Source organism: Camelus bactrianus, chromosome 9 (genome assembly GCF_048773025.1).
Source record: "Camelus bactrianus isolate YW-2024 breed Bactrian camel chromosome 9, ASM4877302v1, whole genome shotgun sequence".
Lineage (NCBI taxonomy): Eukaryota > Metazoa > Chordata > Mammalia > Artiodactyla > Camelidae > Camelus > Camelus bactrianus.
In genome coordinates this window covers 70927016-70950619 of record NC_133547.1, presented here as the reverse complement: position 1 = coordinate 70950619, position 23604 = coordinate 70927016, and the positions used below count along the sequence as shown (strand labels likewise).

At 52.1% G+C, this 23604-nt stretch overlaps 1 protein-coding gene across 2 annotated transcripts; it reads right to left on the bottom strand.

Annotated features, from left to right (window-relative positions):
- Positions 1–23239, bottom strand: LOC105082485 (liver carboxylesterase-like). Of its 2 annotated transcripts, none has more exons than XM_074370715.1 (14): positions 23084–23239; positions 20089–20296; positions 16321–16465; positions 13864–13997; positions 11523–11676; positions 11093–11197; positions 9077–9181; positions 8712–8750; positions 7576–7716; positions 5929–6009; positions 5523–5670; positions 1755–1886; positions 654–726; positions 1–376 (listed from the first exon to the last, which is right to left on the bottom strand). In XM_074370715.1, the coding sequence occupies exons 1-14, from the start codon at positions 23133–23135 to the stop codon at positions 193–195; spliced, it is 1701 nt and encodes a 566-aa protein (XP_074226816.1). In that variant the 5' UTR covers positions 23136–23239; the 3' UTR covers positions 1–192. The 2 variants fall into 2 exon arrangements, with proteins under 2 accessions (XP_074226816.1, XP_074226817.1); XM_074370716.1 differs by having other exon boundaries at positions 20089–20293; positions 23084–23237.
- Between the last annotated feature and the right edge of the window lie 365 nt (positions 23240–23604).

Here is a 23604-nt window from a genome sequence, read left to right as displayed (position 1 = left end):
TGGCTTCTCCAAGAGCATTTATTTCCAAAACTGAGGCCACAGATACAGAAACCCCCACTCCTTGACCTCTGCCCACTCCCAGTAATGGGTCCCCAGCCTCCACCATAAGATGCCTCCTTGGCCCGTAAACACTTTCTCTAGAACACGCCTGTCCGGGTTCCCACAGGCCCCCAAGGCCAGCTGCACCGCCGGTCACAGCTCGACGTGTGCTGTCCGGGATGCCTTCTTCGCTGCCTCCTTGGACAGGAGCTCGGTCCAGAAAGCCACTTCCTCGGCTTTCAGCTTCTCGGCTGCCTGGGTGGTGACGCCAATCTGAAGGTAGCCTTCCTTTTGGTCGTACACCGGCCAGTGGGGCAGCCCCTCGCCATTGGGATTCCTGGGAACAGAATCAAATAGAAATTCCTCAAAGCTACTGTGTGGTCCCAACACCCCTCCGAGACTGACAGGGACCCCTGGCTTCACTTCTGCCAACGTCTCCTATGCCTCCAGAGACAGGAGGCTGACCGTCTCCTTGGCAGCCTGTCCACTTTGGGGAGCTCTCAGGTCGGACGCCACGGGGCTGGGAGTTTGCCCATCACACGTTGGAAGCGCCCCCACCCCACAGCCTCGCCCCGCGCCTTCCCAAGCCTGCTCCAGCCTTGCCACCTGCTCACCCGTTCCGAGCAAAGTTGGCCCAGAATTTCATCACCATCTTGCTGAGATTGGTCTCCTCTTCTGAGGTGCCCCCTGTGGGAGAAGACCAAGCCCTGCTGCTCACAGTGAGTCCATGGGCAGCAACGGCCCCTGAGAGCTTGTCAGAAGTTCAGAAACGGAGACCCTCCTCCTGACCTACTGAGGCAAGCCTGCATTTTAACAAGATCCTGGTAACTCACGTGCACTTTAAGCATGACACTTCCTGACCTGGGCCTCAGCAAAGGGCAGCGGTCAATCTATAAGCTGCTGCCCTTGTCTTTTGTGCCCGGCGTGCCCCTCCCCCCACCCAGGGTCCCACTGCCGCAGCCAGGGCTTCTGCTGCAGCCACTCCACCTCCCAGGGTGCTGTCCTTCGGGGCTTCCCTCAGTCTCCTTCACCCACACACACCTTCACAGAATCTGGAAAACAACCAAGCTGCAAGGTCCCCAAAGAGTCACCCAACCAGGAGATGCCCAGAGGCACTGAGTGCCATGAGCAGCCCTGAGGTGTGTCCCCACAAGTCGTCTGTAACTGCTGATGGCTAAGGCACTGAGGACATTGTGAAAAGGGCTTCATTCATTAATAGATTATTAACACAGTAATAGATGTATTGATATATTAATAAATTAGAATCCTAAATATATTCAAATATTGAAAGTGATAAGTTTTAGATAGATAGATAGACAGATAGATGGTGAGATAGACAGACAGACACACACTGGCCCTGATTCAAGGTTAACAGCAATTCTGACCTGCCCCTCACTCACAGTCTGCTGTGCTCTGCGAGTGGGGAGAGGGAGAATCCAGCCCCGGAGCAGGGCCTGCAGGTGACCCACCACCTGGCTCACTGATGCCCGGGTCTGGATTCTTAGAGTGACCGTCAGTGAGGGCACAGGGATACACATCCCCCATCACGCACTTTAGGGCAACAGAAATTAGGGAACACTTGTCCTTCAACTCTGCTATGGTGAATTCTGGAAACTAAGGCCTGGAGAGAAGGAGGAACTTGGCTAAGGCCACTAAGCCAAGACTTCAACCCCCATATCCTAACTCCAAGTTTCTAGTCACCAAAGGGCCATCACCTTTTAAAAGTGGAGCCCCGAAGACGGAGAAGATCTCATCCCCGTGGTCTCCTGCCACCGTCGTGGGTCTCATGTCTGACGAGAAGCTTGGGCGATACTGGAACTCATACATGTAGGTGGGGGCCCCGGAATCTGGAAGACACGGAGTCACACAGTTCATGTCACCAGACGCACACGTGGGTGGTGTCCCGCTGTCCGGGGGGCCGTGAGCAATCAGGAAACTGGGGACATGTCTGCTCCTGAGGGAACAATCGCAGCAGTAAGAGTAGCTGCCCGTCGTGAGCGCCAACCCTGTGCTCGACCTCGCTGTGCCTGCAGGAAGCCTGTTAGCAGCAGAACAGAAGGAAAACCTTTCAGGAAAATGTTGTGACTGGCCTAAGGGTGCACAGTTAGGGAGCTAGATGGGGTTTGAGCCAGGCAATTGAGAAACGAATGAGTGAATGAAGAGTGAATGAATGAATGAATGAATGCTGAACCCTTGGCTAGATCCATTCAAAGTAACCATCACTCTCCGGGCACTGGGCCAGTCTGCAGGAGCCCCTTCTAACGCACTCACACGGGGGCCCTCTGTGCATACACTGTCCACTACCATCTTTCGTTGATAACAGGCTAGTTTTCATTCCTTTGGAGAATACCTGCGGAGCGACAGGTGTCATGTATTCTGCCCATTTTTGAGCGTTTCCAGTGTTTTCCACACCTATTCCGAGGAGAGTGAAGCTAATCCAAGTTGCTGGTCTGAAAGTGTGGATATTTAAATACAAACCTACGCAGAAAGGGGACAATCTGCCTCTTGTGTCTCAGGAAACTGAAATTCAGCATTTCCTTTTCCTCTGTCACCTCACATGTTTTGCTTCCTGCTCGGCCAGCGGAGTGTGCAGGTCCTGGTACTGCCCCCACGCTCACCCCCGTCTCCAGGTCCCCAGAAGATGTCAGGTTTCCTGCTGATGCTTCCGCAGACTCGCCCATCCCCGCTCCTTCCAGGCCAGTTGGCGGGCCACCAGTCTAGGGGGCGCTGCGCAGGGATCACACGCCCCCAGCAGAGTGACGCTGACCAGGGAGGGTCGGCCCCAAGTCAGCCTGTTGGGGAAATGTTACAGCTTGTCCCCCACTGGGGACAGTAGCAAAGTTGTAAACTGCAGGAAAAAAGGAGTATGAACAAAGAAGATGACGTATAGCCCCACCACTCAGAGAAACCTCTGGGACTATTTCAGCACACAGCCTTTTTGTGTATATACAATTACGACGATTTTGTGTCTGTTATATTGTATGACTGTCATCATTTCTTCGTGTCATTAGATACTCGCTCACAAGGCTGTTTGACAGCCTCTGCCATCGTGACAGGAGGATGCAGACTGATGTATTCAGTTGCTTCCCTCACCCCCCAACATTGCGCCCTTGGTTTAGGAAGAGGTGTTTTTGGGGGAAGCAACCCTTCTGTGGTCCCATAATCCACTGATTAACAGCGGCTTCAAGCTCAAGCAGAAGTTGTTGGAGGACGGGGTTTAATCTTTCCTCTGCTACGCAGAAGTGTCAGAAAGGACACAGAACCCAGCTGCACAGGAGAGACCTTTTGTGAATGAGGGAACTTATTTTTGGCAGATTGTTGCCCCAAACCTACTCTTCTTCTTTCCTTTTTTTTTTTTCAACCTCTGAGATTTATAACATTCCTACAAACACCACATAAGTCTTCAGAAGAAAGTAGGGCACAGATTTGAGGAATAAGATTTAGGAACAAGAGAAGCAGAGGGAAGGAGAGAGCTAGCAATCAAAAATACGCAAATTAAAACAGTGTGATGTTACTTTTTTGGTAAGGAGGGGCTTATGAAATTGGCAGCATTCCCTTTATTTTTCAGCCTGAGTTTCGCAAATGAAAAAATTAAGAAATCCATACCCTCATGCACTGGAGAGCAATTTCACAACATGTATCAAGAATTTTAAAATATCCCTACACCCAGTCTAGCAATTTCACGCCTACTAAGGATTCCTAAGAAATGTATTAGAGATGTGGCTAAAGTTATATGCACAGAAGGCCGAGCATCATGCTCTTGTGGCATCAAAGTGTGAGAAGCCAGGACAGGAATCCTAAAGGAAATCGTACTGCACTATTCCCTGAAATAATGGACTTTTATGAAATTGTATTGACATTGAGGAAGTCTACAAAATAGGGTTCTGTCAACAAAAATATAATCTAAAATTAATATTTCAATTATATGTAAGGCATAGAACGATCATTAGAGAAAAAAGCGTCTAAAATTTACAGCAGATACTTCTACATAGAGAAATTACGAGCAGTACCTAGTTTCTTCTTCATGTGTTTACATATTTTCAAAAAGCCCTGTAGCTGTAAGGTGGTAATTTTATATTCAGATATTTTTTTGATAGACAGGTAAGACAAGTAGACAAAAATATGAAAAGGAAAGAACAACATTGATAAAATCTGGGAAGTCCGTGAGAAAAAGACCCTGAACTCAAAGCTATGAGACGTCAGATAAAACACAAGTCCAGGATGACTGGGTCAGCAGACGACGAAGAAGAGGAAATCACAGGTCAGAGGTGTATCAGGAGCCAAGACCAAGTTTATGAAAGAATAGATTGGACCCCGGGCAGCCCCTGGGTGAAAAAGAGTTCTATCGGGACCCTAGGGAGAAGGAAGTGGTCACCAGAACCTGTATTTTGGGGACACGGCAGGTCAGCTGTTGCTGCTTTTAATTATGCATATGAAGTCCCAAATCCTACACATTCCAGCCCAGTTGGAGAGAGTGCTCTGGAACAGAGAAGCATTTCCTGCCTCGCAGACTAGGTGAAGGAGGGCTCCTAGAAAAGCAGGATCCTGTGATGACCAAAGGGACGCCTCCTCCCCAGGTGAGCTCCTCCATCCCTGACCTCACACCCCGCACTCAGCCGTGGGTGACGCTGGGGGCCCCTGTGACAGAACCAGCACACATCAGGTGGAAGGAGGCGGCTGCAGGCATCAACATTCTCCAGACCGCCTGCCCTCACTCTTCCAAAGCTCACTCCTTCCTATTCTTGGCTTCACTCTACCCCCAGCTGCACTGGTTAACAAAGAAGTTTGCAACTAGCTCTGACCTTGGATACCTTCCAAGACACAGCTTCCAAGATGTGCCCTGGGGCCCCACAGATCACGTAGTTCAGGTGAGGAGCCCTGTGGCAGGAGCTGACGGTGCATCGCAGCTCCCCTGTTTCTGGACGTGTCAGCCTGATTTCCCCTCCAGCACCTGTCGCTCTTTGCCTCAGGTCTTTGGCTGCCAGAAACCACTCTGCCCATGTGTGCAGCAGGTCAAAGCACCGGGGGAAATTTACAGCCCCTCAGGAATCGGCTTCAGCCAATAATTTGTCAAAGGTGGAGGTTAAATACCCCAGCTCTCCTGCCGCTCATTCGGGTGAACCATGAGACGTGTCCTCTGCTGGACTCCCAGAGCTCCCAGCTCCAGGCGTCCACCCTGGATCCCTGCTTCACAGTGCAGCACGGATCGGCTGCCTTCATCTTCCCGTGTCTCTTCTCCACTTTAACTGCAATTTTCTGGGATCACCTCCCAGGTAAATGACTTGCATTCAGATTATTTTCTCAGAGTCTACTTCTGGTAGAAACCAACATAGGGCAGTGCCCCACCCCAGGCCTATGGGATGGACCTTTGAGGACTGACCCCTGGAGTTTCCACATGTCTCTCTATGCTGCGGGTGAGGACAGGACACCGTGTGAGGCTGGAGGGGTCGGTTTCCCTCTCCTGTCCAACGTCTGGGACTCACCTCTGTGGTGACGAGCCACATTCACAGATGGGACACCAAACACCCGATCTGCAATCAAGTCGAGTAACAGGTCTTTCTTTTTGACAGGGTCATCTGTCCCTGCTAAATACTTCTCAGTAGCCACCGGAGCCAGTTCCTTAGGGATGTTCTGAAATGGAACAATAGTTAAAGTGACCACCAAGCCCTCGTGAACAGCATGGCTCCTCCTGCCAGTGACGAAAGCTTGCATTATGGTGAGTGTCTCAAGCCCGATGCAACCCCTCCACCCCCAGCCCCTGGCGGTGAGGTGGAAAGGCAGACAAATGGGAACAGAACCCTCCAGCCCCAGTCAAACGCTCTGCACTTTGGGAAAGCCCCTGTGCCTCTTTTTTGGCTCAGCCAGTTCCTGTGATTCCTGGATTCTTACAAGGAGAGAGTAGGACTTCTGCACGAGTGCTGTGGCCTCTTCCTGGTCCAGTTTGCCTTCAGAGAGTGGGTAACCCATCATCTGTTAAGAGAAAGGGTGAGCAACTGTGAAACGTCAGCAGTTAGCAAGAAGGACCGATGTGGGGGGTCAGACCAAACCGACTCAGGCTGGGGGTCACTCTGTCACGTCTTGACGGGCATGGGTCTTTGAGGAGCTGGGCAACATCAATGGATCAAGTGGACTTTTATATCCGGAAATCAAGAAGCGCAAAGAGAGAAAGTAATTGTTAAGGGAGGCTGCCCCAGCCCTTTGAGGTTTACACGTACACACATATACGGGTCAGGCTGGGGTCCCCACAGTGGTCCCGGACACAGGGACGGGAGGTTTCGGTCTGCCTAGAGTTGAAGGAGGGGCTCGGGGGCACGTGACACAGACCCCACAAATCCCCGCCTGGGTCAGGGAAGTGAGGAAGCCCCAAATCCGGCCATTATGGCTTTGGGCCAATGGTGCAGCCTCTGAAATCCTTCTGAAGGACCACGGGGCTCTGCACACGACTCCATCCAGACTCTGCAGTAAGAGACTTGACCAGACTAGCAAGGTGACAAGCAACTGAAGGCGTGTCCCCAGGGTGACGCCAGGTCCCCTTGGAAAGCTCCGCGCTCCCAGGAGAGTTTACTATTTGTTCCAGCCAAAACCTGGTGACAGGCAGAGAGGGCCCTGAACCCCCGCTGAGAGCAGTTACTCTAGAAACCTTGCCATTCTCAATCCTTTCTCTGCCCTTTGATCTGGCAACCTTCCACCCGAAACTGTTTCCTCAAGGACCTGAGAGCGATCTCTTTGAAAAGCCAACATTCCGGGGGTCACTCCCGCTCTCTCTCCCAGTCCCTGGGGAGGAGAAAGACCGCACTTCGGTGGGTGCCTTGCACCAGTGACACCCCTGCCTCCCGTCACGAAGACAGGAGAAGTCTGTGTCCCCTCCAGAGAAGGCCAGCTAACAAATCCAGGTGGCCCAGTCACAAGGACACCCCTCCTCAGCTTTCAACAGGCTCCAGCCTTTTGTTTCAGAGATTTGGGGTGAGTCCTCGCTGGACTCTGTCCCTACTGTGGTGGGGGGGGGGGTAACTGAGTCAAACCCGTTGTCCTGTCAACCAGTGTCCTGCTGTGTTGATTTCAGACAGGAGGGAAGGCCCTTCCCAAACTCAGGATCAGCTTTAACTCAGGAGGAAGCGAGCACCTCAGTCTCTCCAGTGAGACGACTGAGTGCCTGTGCAGGGGATTCATTGGGAAACTGGGGCCGCACCAGCCCAAGGGGAGGGGCTTCCGGCCCCAGGCCCCCTCGCCTTAACTCTGAGCCCCTTTCCCTTTCCCAGCCCTGAGTTCTCATCTGCCCAGTGATTCTCTGCAGCACCCACATTTCAGGATTCTTGGATAATCAGAGAGTGCTTGGGGACGTGGCTCCCCTCGGCCACACCTCCCAGGTGATAGGTGGGCATCGTGGACATGGTCTCCATGGAAACGTCAGCTGGTACAAAGGGGACAGCTGCCCTGGACCTAGAGAGGGGTCAGGAGAAGGTGGGTCCTGTGACAGAGGTGGGAGGGGTGATGGGACGCGCAGGGAGGCATGTCTGAGAGGCTTCACTTTCTCACCGTTGGAATAATCCAGCCAAACTCCTGCTTGTTGATCCCCACGATGTAGGGGACGGTGTTGAAGTCCTGTTCAGCCAGAATCTCTTCAGGCATCTTCGGCAGCAGCACTCCGTCCACCACCGTGGGCAGGAAAGCATGGTTCTGGCGAGGGGGCAGCGTCGTGCCTGTGTCACAGCCATGTCCCCCTCTCCCCTGCCTGAGCTCAGGGCCACCACAGACCTGTGTGCCCATGGGCGGGACCACACCCTCAGGTCCTCACAAAGGGGCCAGTCTGTGTTTCCCCACAGGGCAGACCTCTGACCAGGGGCCAGCAGCGGTCAGGTGACGGGAGCAAACCTGCACTCAAATTGGTGTAAAAATACATAGTAAGCCGTGGATACACTCTGAGGTGTGTGCATCTCTGTGTGCAGCTCTGCAGCTACAGTCAGTCCTCGATACTGGTGCTGGTTTGGGGCTGGACGTCACTGGGACTCTGAGCAGTGACTATGAGCCGCTGCTCCGGGGAAAGACGGGGTCAGGTTCCTGCGAGCCTCTGGCCATATTTTTTCAACCTTTTTTATGTGTGTTTTTGTTTCAAGGTACTATATGTAATATGTATACATAGTTTATAAAAAAATCAGTTATGTGTAATGGTTATCTATAATAAAACAAGGGCTCGACATTTCCTGGGCCCTGGGGAGGCTGCTGAGGGAGTTTCCGGGGTGGCTGGGCGGAGGGTGGTGTCCCCAGGACTGAGCTTTGTGACTCCCTTCCTCACAGCCCTGCAAAGGGCCCAAGCGGCACAGCCCTGCAGCCTCCCAGGAGGAGATCTGGGCTCCCCATGAAGGCTCCCCGCCCCGGTCATCTCCACCTCCCCACAGTGGAAGTTTCTAGTCTGGCTTTCTCCTAATGGGGCATTTGTAGGAATGCAAACAAGACGAGGAGGTTGGCTGGGCCCAGTGGACACCGATTTGATGACTAAGAGCCCAGGACTCAGAGTCAGAGGAACTAATCCAGTCCTACATCTGGTCTTTGGCTGTGTTACTTTCCCAGGCAAGTCACTGACCCTCTCTGGGCCTTTCATGATTTCGTTTTCATTAACTGAAGCATAAGGGATGAAGATTTAAACTGTGTAATCAAGAAACTAAATACCTTACCTCCTTGGTATCTGAAAATGAATCAGGACCGAAAAATTTCTGTGAAGACAAAGACAGACATGTGGGTGAGAAGGCTTCCTGGAGGAAATGTGGACCTGGGCTCACCCAGGCATGAGCACCGGGTATAGGTGTGGGCCGAAATGAAGTGGGCCCCGGGAGCCCTGGCCTGAGCAGCAGGTGTAGGTGTGGGCCGGGTGGGGAGCTCTGGGGAGGCCGTCTGTTTGGGCCAGCCCTGCCCTTCACCCATTTCCCCTTCTTGCTCCCCCCAGGCTATAACATCCCAATTTTCCTTTAGGGTACCCACACTCTGTGTTTATGGAGGCGGGGAGCGGGGATTGTGTGGCCACGAGAACAGAAGCACCTACCATCTTCAGCGACACCTCCAAGAGCTCGTCCTCTGTCTTCTGGCGCAGGCAGTGAACAAGGACAGCCGAGGTGATGGTTTTACATCCAGCAAAGACCGCAATTTTCTGCAGAGATCACAGGTGACAGGAGAACTCAAGAGCCATGTCCCTTCGCTCCATCAGTAACGAGCTGTTCTGTCTCAACCTCAATTTCCAAAGGCAGCAAAGGAGCAGAAAATACTCTGGACCAGGTTGTACTGAGTTCCTGTCATGCCAGTTACACTCCTCTATCTCTGGTGCCTTACCTCTGTTAAAGTGGGCATGACCACCTCAAACCTGAACATCTAAAGGGAGACAGCATGCAGTGGGGCTTAAGAGCATGGAATCCAGAGTCCCACTGTCTCATTTCAAATCTCAGCTCATCCACTTAAGAGCCTTTTGGCCTGAGGCCAGACACTGGCAAAGTGCAGCCAGAGGGGACAATGCAGATGGAGAGGAGCCACGCTCCACCGTGGCAGGACTAGGGAGGGTGAGCATGGGCTGCCCAGAGCCCGGTCCCACGTCTCACATACAGTCAGCACTCAGTAAGCATTTGTTGAATAAATAAAAAAGCACAAGGAGAAGGGGAGAGAGAGACAGAAGGATAGAGAGACAGAGAGAGTACAGAGGGAGAAAGAGAGAGAGGAAGAGAGCAGGAGAGAGAGAGAGCGGGAGGGAGGGAGAGGGAGGGAAGGAGGGAGAGATAAGCAGCAAGAGTAAGAGTCTTAGTTTCCTCATTCTGTCAATTTCTGTTCCTGTTTAATAGAAAAATCCAGCCTCATCTCTGCCACCTTTGTTTTCTTCCAATCAATTCCCCCTTCTGGACTTAGCTTGGTCAAATAAGCTTCTACTCTTTACAACCAAGAATTCTGACAAATATTCTCAGAAATTCTAAGAATTCCTGGTGCATGTATCTCCTCCCCTCCTACTTCCCAGTCCCTGTAAGTCTGGCTGCCTCCAATTCCCACCACCAAACCAGCTCTCACAGCCCTACATGACCCCTCCTCAGCGCACACTGCCCAGCAGAGCCTCCCTGTGGCTCACCCTTCCGTGCCTTCCTAACACCCTCCAAATAAAGACACAGTCCTCACCAGACTTCCATGCAGCATGGCCCCCGGCACCGGCCCCACCCTCAGCTCCCTCCCCGCTCCTTCTGTGCTTCCCGTTCTGACCACATGACTCTTTCTCACTCTGTCTCACTTAAGATAATTCCTGCTGCCCCAGGACATTTGCACAGGCTGTTCCCTTGTCCTAGACACTCTTTTCTTACCAAGTTACTTACTACTTATCTATCTTTTCTCAATGCATTGATTTTTTTTTCTTTTTTTCCTGGAACCCTTTCCTGATAACCTCCCCTTCCACACTGGACTAAGGACTCCTTTTGGATTCTGTTATATCAGGAACCTCTCCTCTATTGCTCTGGTCACAGCTGACATTTAACAATTTGTATAATTATGTCATCTGTCTCCTTCCTTTGAACAGAGCTTCATGAGGTTGCTAAGTGTCTGGCTATATCAAAGCTATTTGTTGAGTGAATGGATGAATTATTGAATGAATCCTCCAAGAACCCACCCCAGTCACAGGCCCCAAGGGAGGCCCCATGCAGTGCCAGTAGGTTTACCAGAACTCAGACCCTGGTAGAGCTAAGATGAGATGACAGTCCTTTGTCCACTGTCCAGCCCTGAACGCCACCTGGCACACTTTGGGAAGTGGGGATGGTGGACAGTGCACGGGGCTGGCCGTCCAGACTCACGAGCTTGCGTCCAGTTCTGCGCTGATCCCTCACTGACTGCGGCATGTGCTTCCACTCTCTACCCCAGTTTGCTCAGTGATAGAGCTGGGAGGCTGGGTGAGGCATCTCCTTGCCCTTCCCGCTCAGCCATTTCCCACTTCTGTGGTTCTTTGAGGACGTCAGCTGCATCCCACAGCAAGAAAGGCCCCCCAAAACTCCAGGAGAGCAGAGCAAAGGGAGTGGGGACAGTCCAGTGTGAGATCTACCTTCATGGCAGCCTTCATGTCCTTCTGGACCAGGCCAGCAGTGAAAGCCACGCCGCTCTCAGAGATGGCCCGGTGGAAGAGATTCTTGGCCAGGGGAGATAACACCTGGGAAGGGAGTGGAGAGAAAGGGAGCTGATGCTCAGGGGAGGGGTCTTCAAGAGCTGCCTCACTCCCAGCTCTGCCTGGGCCATTCCCCTGGAGACCACGGGGCCCAGCTGGGGCTGGAGATTCTTCTGGCCTCAGGACACTAAACTGAGCCCTGAGCATCCTGGGGACACAGGAGAGCTGGCCATTAGCTCTCCAGAATCTCTGATGCTGAACGGAGCAGGGTCAGCCTTGAACCGGGTCTTGTCAGTACAGGGCCCGGGACTAGATGGGCTGGTCTGCAAGGGGTCCCATCAGCAGCCACGTCAGGGCCAGGAACACTCACAAGAACCGAGACACTTTCCCCTCCAGCTGACTCCCCAAAGATGGTCACAGAGCCTGGGTCTCCTCCAAAGTGGGCGATGTTCTTCTGGACCCAGTGCAGGGCGGCCACCTGGTCCAGGTGACCCCAGTTCCCCTGGCTGTGTTCGTCCCCAGTGCTGTGAGTACAAGGACAGGGCGGGGTTGAGAGCAGAGATGTCACGGCAGGGATCTCGGGATGGGGCTGGGGGTCTGGGTGAGCCTTCCGGAAAAGACTGGGCTTCCACAGCCCTGGCACTGGGGTCTTCACTGCCTCCCACCCCTGCAGCATCGCTCTGCTGTAGGGTCTACACATCTGTCCCGCGCCTGCTTCCTGAGCATCTACTGTGAGTCACACACTGTTCTGGGAGCTGAAGCACTTGTGAGAACAGAACAGGTAAAATCTCTGACTCCACAGACTCACACCGCACACCGTGAACTGGTACACGGCTGAGTCTGGAGTGCAGCGTCAGGTGTGAAAGTGCATTCAGGAAAACAAAACAGCGAGGGGACCCGCAGGGCTGGAGAGGGGCTGGGAGTCTTATTTCAGATCACCCCATCAAGGAAAACCACTCTGAGGCAGTGACATTTGAGTAGAGACCTGAATAAATGAGCCCATGAAAGTTGCAAATATCCAAAGGAGGGAATCCCAGGCAGAAGGAATAGAAAGAGCAAAGGCCCTGGGGCACAGGGAACAAGGATGAGTGTGGGACGCGCAGATGCAGAGGACCCTGAGGACCCTGGCAAGGACTTCGATGTCATTGTAAGTAAGGTGGGAGCCACTGCAGGGAATGACATGATTCCATTTATGTCCCAAATGATCACTCCGGCTAACGTGTGGATCCGACATGGTATAAAGGTCACTGAGTTGTGCAAGCAGGTGTGATCACAACAATCCAGGGGAGAGACACAGAGGGTTTTGAGCAGGTGACTCAACGGGAGGAGCTGAGAAGTGGCTGGATTCCAAATATTTTAAAGCTGGAGCCCAGAGGATTTGCTGGTCAGTGAACATGAGATGTGAGGAAAAGAGAAGGGTCCAGGTGACCACAAGGATTTATCCTGAGTAACGGGGGGTGGGGCTGCAGGCAGCTGAGCAGGAGGCCCAGTGGGGAGAGCAGGAGTGTTTGGGGGAGCAGTGGGGGGGGTCAAGGGTGAGGTTTGTCCCTGGAAGGGCGGGTGCCCTCAGATGTCCCATGGAGTCGCAGGAGCTAATTAATTATGTGCACGTAGGTTTCAAATGGGAAATGGGGGTTAAAAATACGGAGATTGGAGGTCCCTGAGTGACCTCAGGAGCACCAGTAGGACAGAGAGGGAGATGCACGGAGGAGGCCTGAGACGGGGAGGAGGGTCGGGAAGGGGCGGAGAAGGAGCAGTGCAGAGGGAGGAGGTGACCAGGAGCCAAGAGAAGGAAGCTTTAAAAAGCCGTGAGGGACCATGTGTGCATGATGCCAAGGTTGGGCCAAGAGCTGCTGGGTGGTTGGTGACCTGGACCAGAGCAGTCTGGTGTCTGGACGGGGTGAAAACCTGACTGAGGGGTAGGGGTGGCTGGGCGAGAGGAAGCAGTGGGAGTGATGTGCAGTTTCCTGAAAAACGGAGCATAGACATGCCTGTGGGGGAAAAGGCGAGGGGTCTCTGTGACGGAGGTACATCCTGGACACCACTCGGCTGGGATAACCCTCCTCCAGCCCTAGGTCCTTCCAGTGAGGTGACCCCTCCCCCAGCCCACCCATCAGCCATCTCAGGGTAAGAGGTCCTGGGGCCGGTGCTTCCAGAAAAGGCTGAGTAACTGGGCCTGCAGGAAACACTGTCCCTGCCCCACAGAGACGCCATGCAGGAGACTCAAGCCTTCCCTCGCGCACGTGCCAAATTCCAGAAAGGGCGTGAGTGCAACATCCCTCCCAGGAGGGGTGCCCACGGGGGTCAGATGCTCCCACACCTCCCAGTTCCGGCCACGCGCCCCTCCACCGCTAAGCCAGGCCTCTGAGTGCCGCGCTGCACGTTAGCGCGCATCTTCGAGGTTTGCGACACGCAAGGGCAGCACAGCTGCCACAGGTGAGTCTCCGGCAGGAGGTAATATTTGCGCTGGGCTTTGCAGGAATGACAGGAGTTTGTCAGGTAGATTAGGCGTTTTATATGCAAAAGCTCAGAAGCAATTGGGCCAGGGCGGCTGGGGAACGAGAGGGTAGGTGGAGCCCTGCTATAGGGGACATGGATGCCTTACTAGGAAACTTAGCAAAGATCCCCTTGAGGGCTTGCAGGACCAGAGCTGAGTCCTAACACCCTCACACTGGGGGTCAGTGTGCTATGAGGAGAGGCCAGTGTCTTACCTGAAGAACCCCCAGATGCCCAGGCGGTACTGAATGGTCACCACCACCACGTTTTCATGGGCAGAGAGGGCCAGCCCGTCATAGGTTGATGCCCCGCCCACCACCAGACCTCCTCCGTGGATCCACACCATCACCTGGACGGGGAGGGAGCAACCACACTGGTGACAGGAAGCCGAGGTGGGGAGGACCCCAAGAGGCTGCCTGGTTTGGTCACCCACCCATTCTCTCAGCTGGGGCCAAGGCCACCACCCCCCTCAGAGCACCCTGACTGCCCCTGCCTGTCTCCCCAGTCCCAGTGCCACCTCCTCCCAGGGCTTTTTGTCCTGACAGCAGTACCACGGGAACAGCCAAGGCTAAGAGTGCCAACTTCTCCCCAGCATCCCACCGTCCTCACTCCTGGACCGACTCCCCGCTCAGCACACGGGGCAGCAGCTGCCCTTGCAGTCCCACTTCACCTTAGTGACCTCTGGAGCGGCGATTCAGCTTCTCACGTGCACGGAGGATTCTGTCAAGAAGCCCAAGCCCTGGGGGTACCTCGTCTTCATATGCCTCCCTGCTGCCTCTTCTGCTCCCCAAATCCCACCCAGCCTCCGAAGCCCAGCCTAAAAGCCACCTCCTCCAGGTTTCCATCATTTGATGACTACGACCTGAACACCTACTATGTCCAGGAACTGTGGGAAGAGTTGAGGGTGAGAATGGACAGACACTTCATAAGTCACGGCTCTTGCATTAAAAGAGCAGGAAAGCGGGAATGGCTAAAGCAATAACAGTGCAATAATTATAAAATTATAAATTATAAAAAGGAACTTGAAAATGAACTACGCATCAAGCACTACCTCCGCATTAAAAACAAACCACCCATGACATAGGGACTACCATTGTCCCATTTACAGACATGAAAAGGGAGACACTTAAGCAGCCTGAGGCCACACAGCTCACAGAGGGTCGAGGCAGGACGTGCACCCGGCCAGTCTGGCTCCAGTGGCCACAGGCTGAGCCGCGGTGCGTGAGGGTGGCTGCTGGGGTGGGAGGAGTTTCGTCCATCCCACCCTCACTAATGCGTCGGGGGACCCGCCCCGTGTGCTGTGCCCGACCCTGACAAAAAGCTTGAGGCTCATCACTGAGCACTCGTGGCGGATTAGTCCCGCGCTGAGGAGCAGAGCCCGGTCTCCCAGCTAGTGAACGTGGAGCCGGGATTCCCGGCCGACCCCGTAGTCCCAGAGCTGGCGTCAGTCAGCAGAGTTTCTCCATCCCCCAGGTCCCCAGAGTCCCTGGTCCTGCTACACCTGCGACCCCAGGCTCCCTGCGGGCGGAGGGACTGAGTCTGCAGTCCCTTCTGAGTCCAGGCCGAGCCCAGCGCTGCCCGGCAGCGATGTGATGCAGCAGCCAGCCCAGGTGTGCGCAGCCCAGGTGGGAGGACCCTGGAGCGCAGGGCTGTGTGGCCGTGGCTCTAGGCTCCTCCGTTCTCCTAACCCCCAGTTCCAGCTGTGCGTGCGGGGCACTGAGTGCACACCAGGAGAAGGAATGAGTGAATGAAGGAACGAACTGCTGCCCCCACCTCTCTGAGCCAAGCATGTGCAGGGCCAGCCCATAGTCACAAGGTCACAGATGCCCTCCCCCAACCCCAGGCACCATACGGGGTGCGCTGGAGAGGGCTGGGCCCTCTCACTCCTCCAGTCTCTACCCCATGGGCCTGTCCTTTCTGGCAGACCAGCCCCTACCCTCCAGGCTGAGTCTGGAAGGCTGCTGCCTCTCTGGGCCTCCAATTGTTCTGGAAATGCTGACTCACTGGGTCATCAGCCAGGGCCAAAGACAATTAGGGAGTGAAATTAGCTTCAACAAAACCTCAGATAGTTGGCCAAGAGGAAGGGAAGTGCTTCTTGGTTGCCCTGGGCTCTGCCTCCCGACCTGCGCGACACTGGGACCCTGACAGGTGTCAGAGAAGGTCTCTATGTGCTGAGAAGAGGCCACACACAGGCTCCCCTTCCTCGTGAGTCAGAGAGCGTGGTCTGAGTACCACAGACCTGGGCTCTGGTCCTGCCAACCTGCTCTGCGACCTCACCTTCCCCTCTCTAGGGCTCAGTTTCTCTATCTGTAAAGGAAGGGCTGGGGTGTTGGGTTGCCTATAGGATTCTTTCCAGCTCTAACTTTATTGGAAATTACTTCTTAGCTGCTCTGGGTATCAGATTCCTAATCTTACAATTTAGAGCAATCATTGCCCTATTAGCATGAGAGACCTCAGAAATATTAAAAATGCCATGCAGATGTACAGCAAACCTCCCCCGACTGGGGGAAACTGAGGTATAGAAAACTTGTGCTTCCTGATGTCAGGTTTGGCTTGGAGGTAACGGGAGCCCTTGGTCCCTTGAAACAGCCTTGGTCCAGGATGCCCCCACCCAGCACTGCCTTCATCGCTTCCAGTCCACACCAGCCTTAACCGGTGGTCCCACTGCTTACGGGCAGGCTGCTTCTCTTCGTCAAGTCAGCGGGGGTGTAAATATTTAGGTAAAGACAGTCTTCGGAAAACTGGAGTTTAATCTTCTCCTTTCTGATGGTAAAGAAGTCTGAGAGCATCTGCCCGGTCACTGGGTCTTGGGAGCACCTGGAGGAGCAAGGAGAGAGAAGAATTCTTGAGGTTCAATCAGAGCTGAGCAAGGAAACGTCTCCTGTGTCAGGCTGGGCCTTGGACTGGCAGGAATAGGCCAGTAAATATAGTTGTTCTGAGCAGACTCCAGACACTGGATTGGGCAGGAAGTTACCTGGGGCATCAGATGGGGGCTTCTCAAGTTCACCAAGGTCCCCCAGGATCATGTGTGGGGAGAGCTTACCCTCTTTCCTTCCCAGATCATTTGGGATGCCTTAGTCTCTCTGTTGAAGAGCCTGGGACAGGACCACTTCCTGTATGCCCTGGGTGCAGGCCGGCTCTCTGCCGGGATCTGTAGGGCGACCATATTCTACCAACTGGTAAGCATGTCATAGTCCACGGGAGACTTTCATATAGCAGGAGAAATCACTCAAACGGCAGACATTTAGAGCGTGCAGCAGTTCAGGGATGAAACGCACACGAGGCGACATCAGGAGAATTCTGTTCTAGTCCTGCCTCAGCTGCTAATTTGCTGTGTTTCCTTGGGTGAATTCCTTGCCTGCTCTGGGCCCCAGTCTCCCAGGTATAACTGATGGGGGTGATTTCTATAAAGGTCTTGCAGAATTCACATGCTATCATTATCCAGCAGGGACAAGCACTATTGGTTGCCCTATCAATAGATCTTAAAGATGCAAGGGAGGTTATATTGTGTAACATTTATTGAGTCCTCCTACCATGCCAATCGTTATTTTAAATACTCCTTATATATTCACTCATTTAATCGTCAGATCAGCCTCATAATATGGGTTCTATTATTATGTACATTTTACAGTTGAGAAAATGAGGCCAGAGAGGCTACAGAATCTGCCCAACGTCACACAGCTAGGAAGAGCCATACTATGCATTGCTTATTTCCAGGAATATTATTAGCCACATTTCCGGATTCCAATGTCCCCAGAAAGCAGGCATCACTGCATCCAGTATATAGATGAGGCAACTCAGGCACTAAGGTGCTGGGATGACTCAGCTGTCAAGTGGCAGAGTCAGAGCCCCAACAATAGCCTCTTAATTTCCATCCGGGGGGAACTGACCCCAGATCACCAAGGCAACGGGCATAATATTCATAAAAGAAGAAATTCCAAAGTTAAAAAAGGGAAAAAGAGTTCAACGTCGTTAGTATTCAGACAAATACACAATAAAAAGAAGAGTTATATGTATAATGATGATAGTAAGTAGTATTATCATTATTTTTCTTATTCAACAGCAAAAATCCATTTTTAATAACCTCAAGCATTGCCAAAAATTCAGTTAATGGAGGCTCATTTATCAATTGAATAGTTGTAACATTTCTGGAGGAAAATTTAAAAAATACTCTTACTCAGAAATGTCATTTCTTGGAACATATTCAAAATTAGTTCATGAATACTTACTAATATTTAGCTCCAAGATGTTCATCACAGTGCTAATTTATTATCAAAAACAATTAAGGATGTCAAATAAGAGACTGGATAAATAATACATGATTCAATACCCAATGTAATACAGCTATTAAATGTCAGGTTGTGACAGTTGATGACATAAGACAATGTTCACGATATACTTTAAGGAGCAGAACAGGCATCCAAAAATATGTGTGTAATGTGATTTGATACTGTGATATAATCAGAAATATATATTTGATCTTTGACCAGTTTCTGCCAATGCGCTCTTAAAACCCTTGTCATTTCCTGAGTGATAAGAGCAATAAAAGTGTATACAGTTGTGTTAAGGAGGTGAGTTTTGACCTCATCTCTAAGTGCCATCGTGCTGGGCTCCAAAGTCCAGGAGGATGAAAGCTCTTTTATCAGGGACCTCACCTTACTGATATCTGCATCTGGCTAGTGGTTTGTATCCTTTAATATCGTTCACAATAAACTGGTAATCTAGCGAGTAAACTGTTTCCTGTGTTCTCTGAGCTGCTCCAGCAAATTACTAGATTCAAGGAGGTGGGTCATGGGAACCTCTGATTTACAGCCAGTTGGTCAGAAGCCTAAGTAACTTGGACTTGGAATTGGCATCTGAAGCAGAGGGCAGTATCATGGGACTGAGCCCTGAACCTATGGAATCCGATCCTATCTTTGGGAAAAGAGTGTCAGAATTAGTAGAATTGTTGGACACCCATACGGTGTGGAAGAATTGCTTTTTGGTGTGGAAAAACACACATACACACGTTAGAACTGGGTACAGAAAAGGATGTGATTCCATTTTAAGGGAGAAAGTGTGCAACAGATAAAAGGCCGGAAAAACAGAATCCAAGATATGAACAGCAGTTCTCTCTGGTTGATGGAATTGTTTGTGGTTTTCATTTGTGTAGCTTTATTTATCTGTGCTGTCTCACTTTCCTGTAATAAGTATGTAGTACTTATTACTTGTAGTCAGAAAATAAAAACAGTGAATATTATTTTAAGAGAAAGAGAAGAAGTAAGGGAGGAAAGAAGGAAGTAAGGAGAGTAGAGAAGGAAAAAAAAAACAGAAAAGAAAGTGTAGCTAGAGCTAGGACTGTGGGAACGCTCAGAAATGTCTTGCTGAGGTAGCTAAGATCTGAATCGATGCTGGCATAGATCCACAGCGTCCCGAGGGCCATCTATGAGCCTTCTTGCCCAACTTGGTCAGGTGACTAGAACACACCAACCAGTGTTCTGCTTGTGATCAGGTAGCGAGACACACCTGGGAGTTGAGAGCTTGCCCAGTAAACACCCCAAAGTATTACCAACATACACCTCCTGGCCCACCCCACTCTCCAGCTATGTTCAAGACAGGAGAATAAAGAGAACTGTGAAAATTTAACGAAGGGAAACCTCACTAAAATAGAATCCAGAGGTCATGAGGGAGAGCTCTCAGGAACGCACCACTCCACCTTCATACAGAGCACACCGGGAAGAGATGTACTTTTCACTTCTGGCCAAACGTGACACTACTTAGCCTCAAGGAAGATTTCCTCCTTGCCTGACAACAGCTCAGCCAATGAGTGACTGTCATTCAGCCAATTAACAGCCACTACTTATTAAAATCCCAGTTTTCATCAGCGGACTTTTTCTTTACAACAGTCCCTCCCAATTTCCCCTTCTCCTCTATTAAAGAGTTCCTTCTCCTTTGTTTTACCAGGCTTGCATGTGGTTCACCATAGTTGCATGTCCCCAGTTCCAACTCTTTGCTGCTTCCATTTTGCTGGTGACATATCTGGTTGTTTTATGCTTTTAGGTTAACAGAATCATTATTTTGGAACCCCTCACCAGCTCAAATTTCTATTTTTTCCAAAGCACTTATCAAATTCAAACATATTATATAATCTGTTAATCTGCATATTGTCTAGTGTCTGTCTCTCCCTGCTACAATGCAAACTGCATGAAGTGGGATCTCTATTCTGTTCACTAATGGATCCCGGGAAACTAGAAGATGTCTGGCAAAGCTGCTCAATGAATGTGAGTGGAATGCAGGGCTCTAGAATGCTGTGAGAGTTCTGGAACGTTTTGCAGGATCTACAGTATCTTGAGGATTCCAGAACAAAGTATGAGCCACGCAGAGTGTTGCCTTGGCTCCAACCTGCATCCTTAGGAGGCTGACATCCCCCCCGAAAGACGCCAAACCACACCCCGGCTTACATAGGAGGGTCGGAGGTGGTGTTCTTCACGAAGCTCCATGGTTCTGCAGGCTGCGGCGGGGCAAACCTCAAGGATCCGAGAGGGGGCTTGGCAAAAGGGACTCCCAGGAAAACGGCCACAGGCTGTGCAAGTCCTTCTAAGCGGACGTGCTTCCCCAGGACTCTGCCCTGCGCCGTGTCCACGACGGGCGGCGAGGGGGGCTGCCCTGCTGGACATTGAGAGCAAACGAGGGCACGTCACTGGTGAAGGTTTGAACTCGATTCCAGGGCGTCTTGCCACTTTCTGCGTGTGACCTTGAATGAGTCCCCTCCACTCTCCAGGCCCCCGTTGCTTCTTATGTGAAAGAGAGACGAGGTGAACTGTCCTTCCAGCTCACGGGGCTACCCGAGGGAGGGAACTGGAATTGGAGGTATATCAGCATCCAGGGAAAAATAAAACAAGAAGGAGAGGGGCTGGGAATGACAAAGGCAGTCAGTTTCCATTCTTAGGAGCCTCTGGAAACATTACCTTTGGCTCCCGGTGCTTAGCTGAATGCTGGAAACTGAATGAAAAATAAGCAGCCCCTCTTCTCAGAGTGTGAACCTTGTAGGGAGAAAAAGCCACACACATGCACACCTGGCCCTACTGCTGGCGTGGAAATGGGTGTCGTCCCGGGACGGGCACCAGTAAGGCCCCACAGGAGACAGAAGGGGGAGGGAGGCCCTCTGATTGCTGGCATCATGGAGGCAATGACCTTGGATGGATGCAAGGAGTGACAAAGGCAGAGGGGAGAGCGAATATAAAGGTATAAGCTGGAGCTGAGACTGAGCAGCGGCAAGGCCCTGGGACAGCAAAGTGCAAGGCCTGCCTGGGGAGCGATGGGCCCCCTTGGAGCAGGTGGGGGAACGGGCAGTGGAACATAATCCGGCAATGAGACAGGTCACAGGGTCTCGGATGCCAGGCCAGTGATTTGGACATTTTTCAGTTTATACATGAGCAAGAGTGATCTGTTCTAAAGTACAGTAGAGTGACACAAGAGGGGGCTCTGAGCAGGGCCCTCCCCAGGGAGCTGCCGTCAGATTCTGTCTGTGCAGCAGACGTCTCTTTCTCACTGAGTGAAACCCATCTCCCTGCAGCTTCCACACCAGGCCTGCCTCCACCTGCTCTGGGACCATCCCACACTTTCCCGTGCAGGTGGCCTTAGGGACACGTGTTCATGTCTGTCCCTCAGGTCTTCTCCTGTCCGTTCTCAATAGCTTCACTTTTTTAAGCATCACAACTGGAAATGATTTCTAGCTTCTCATCCTCCCAGTTGCTCCCCTTTAGATACAGACAAAAGGTCAACATCTCCCTCAAAGTATGTGGCCAGAACAGAAAAGGTCTGATAGAAGAATATCAGTGATAACCTTGAAGAGACATGAAGTGGACAGAAGCCCAGTTGGCAAGGGTGCAAAGGGGGTGATGGGCTGAGAGGCGTAAGCAATAATGGTGCCGCAGACGTGACCCCTCTTGTGATATGTAATGTTTATGAACTGAGCGCTTACTCTGTGCCACATGCGCATTCCAGTTCATTTCAACAAGTCTGCACAAAAGCCTTGCTGGGGAGGCATTAATATACCCATTTTACGGGTGAGGAAACTGAGGCAATGGAGGCAGCCAGCATGGACTTTCTCAGGGTGGAAATGGCACGGCCCTGCCAGCGGGTAACCAGCAGTAAGGGGGTAGCCCACTCCTAATTTGGTTCTTACTCTGCTCGTACACTCAGTTTCACACACGCCTCTCGTGAAAAGGTAGAACCCAGTTGGGGCCTGGACTCTCAGGGGACTGATGGCCAGAGCACTGCTCTGGATTCAGGAGACAGAGAGACATTCCTGAGCCCAACTTTCCACTTGACCTTGGTCAAGTACACTTCCCTCTCTGAGTCTCAGTTTCTCCATCTATAAAATGGCACAGGTGCATTCTAGGTCCCTTGCTGCCCCCTTGCATTCCCTGTGCATTTATTTTCTGTATCCTGATGCTTTGACATCTGGGGTCTTGCCGACTCTGGAGGGACTACCCCTCCCAGAGTGAGCCACTCCCTAGAGATAGGAATCATCTTCCCTTCCAGCACGCCAGAGCCTCTACCTCATCCACCTTCTTTATTGGGCTCTCACACGCCAGGCCACCATCCTCCTACCCTGATCACTCCAGGGCCAAGGACCTGACAAGTGTGGGTGGGCCCTGTGCCCCACAGCCCATTGCAACTGGCCAGTTGCCAATCCTAAACCCACTCATCTGGTCTTCTCTGCCAGCAACCAAGATAAAGTCTCTTGCCCCAGATTCCTCCCTCTTTCCCTTGCCCCCTGGTCCTCCTTGTGGCCCAGCATGGTTGCACCTGCCCCTCCTCCAGGGAACTGAGAGCAACAAGCTATCATTTCAGTGGCAGTTGGCTCCTGATCTGTCGGCCTTAGGACACCTCAGTTGTCTATTAATACACTATATTTTAAAACAAGCCCTTTGTTTATGAAAACCTTTTTTTGCACTTTCTCCATTCCAGACACAGTTTAGAAACAATAGCTGATTGCAACCTCACAACAGCCCAATGAATTAGTTAGACTTGTCACTCTCATTTTAGAAATGTGTAACCAAGGCATAGAAAAGAGAAGTCCCTTGCCTAAGGACCCACACTGAGCTGGGATGCGAACCCACACACTCTGGCGTCAGAATCGATGTTAATACCCTGCTAATTCACCCTCCATCATTTGGCCATATCCCAACTAATAATCAAGAGACAAACATACGGAGTTCGGCAAAGTCCAGTCAAGGGACGCACGAGGTCCGCTAGTTGCTAAAACACCTGCGAGTGTTTACCCACCAGCCCGGGTTCCTACGGGCCTGGCTGAGAGTCCTGAGAACGAGGGAACGCTGCTGCGGAACCGGCCTGTCACTCTTTTGCCCTGTATGCTTCTCCTCCACCTTGTCCCCGCCTCAAGGATTTCCAATGGTGCCCCGCCATTCGCATTTCGGGAGGACTCACCCCAAGCCCTGGAAGTGGCGAGGGAGGTCAAGACCAGAGGAAGAAGCCACATCGTGGAAGGACAGCAACGCCTGTGCCGGCAGGTCTCCGCGCCCTCGGAGGACTGTTCGGGTCCCGCCCCCCGACTCCCGCCCCCCTCCAGCTCCGCCCCCACCTCCCTCCACCAGCTCCCTGCCCTGCAGCTCAATAGCTTAGTCAGGAGACAACAGAAAAGCTCTCCCCTCTTCCAAAGATCCCAATGAGTGGCTCTTAGGGCCGCCAAGTCACACCCTCTCAGAGTTTACCCTCTTTTATCAAAAGAGCCGGTTTTAAACTCTCTGATTACACAAGACTCGTTCAATAACTTGTCTCATAAGCATTTCTCCCTTCCTGGACTCTAACCTTGGTGCGCTGTGAGCTTCCCAAAGGTAGATACAAGCATACAGATGCTTTAGACAAGGGGAGGCTTTGGTCTAGGGTCCTCAGAACAACTTGAAGACTTTCAGGGAGACTCCCAGCCCCACAGCTGCTCACAGGGGGAA

Excerpts from the sequence above, each read along its gene's own strand:
- LOC105082485 (XM_074370715.1), bottom strand. The coding sequence starts at position 23,135 with ATGTGGCTTCTTCCTCTGGTCTTGACCTCCCTCGCCACTTCCAGGGCT. Across the intron at positions 11,198-11,522 it reads GGGAAAGTGTCTCGGTTCTT|GTGTTATCTCCCCTGGCCAA; the intron begins GTGAGTGTTCCT and ends CTCCCTTCCCAG. Across the intron at positions 6,010-7,575 it reads TTGGCTGGATTATTCCAACG|ATGATGGGTTACCCACTCTC; the intron begins GTGAGAAAGTGA and ends TTCTCTTAACAG.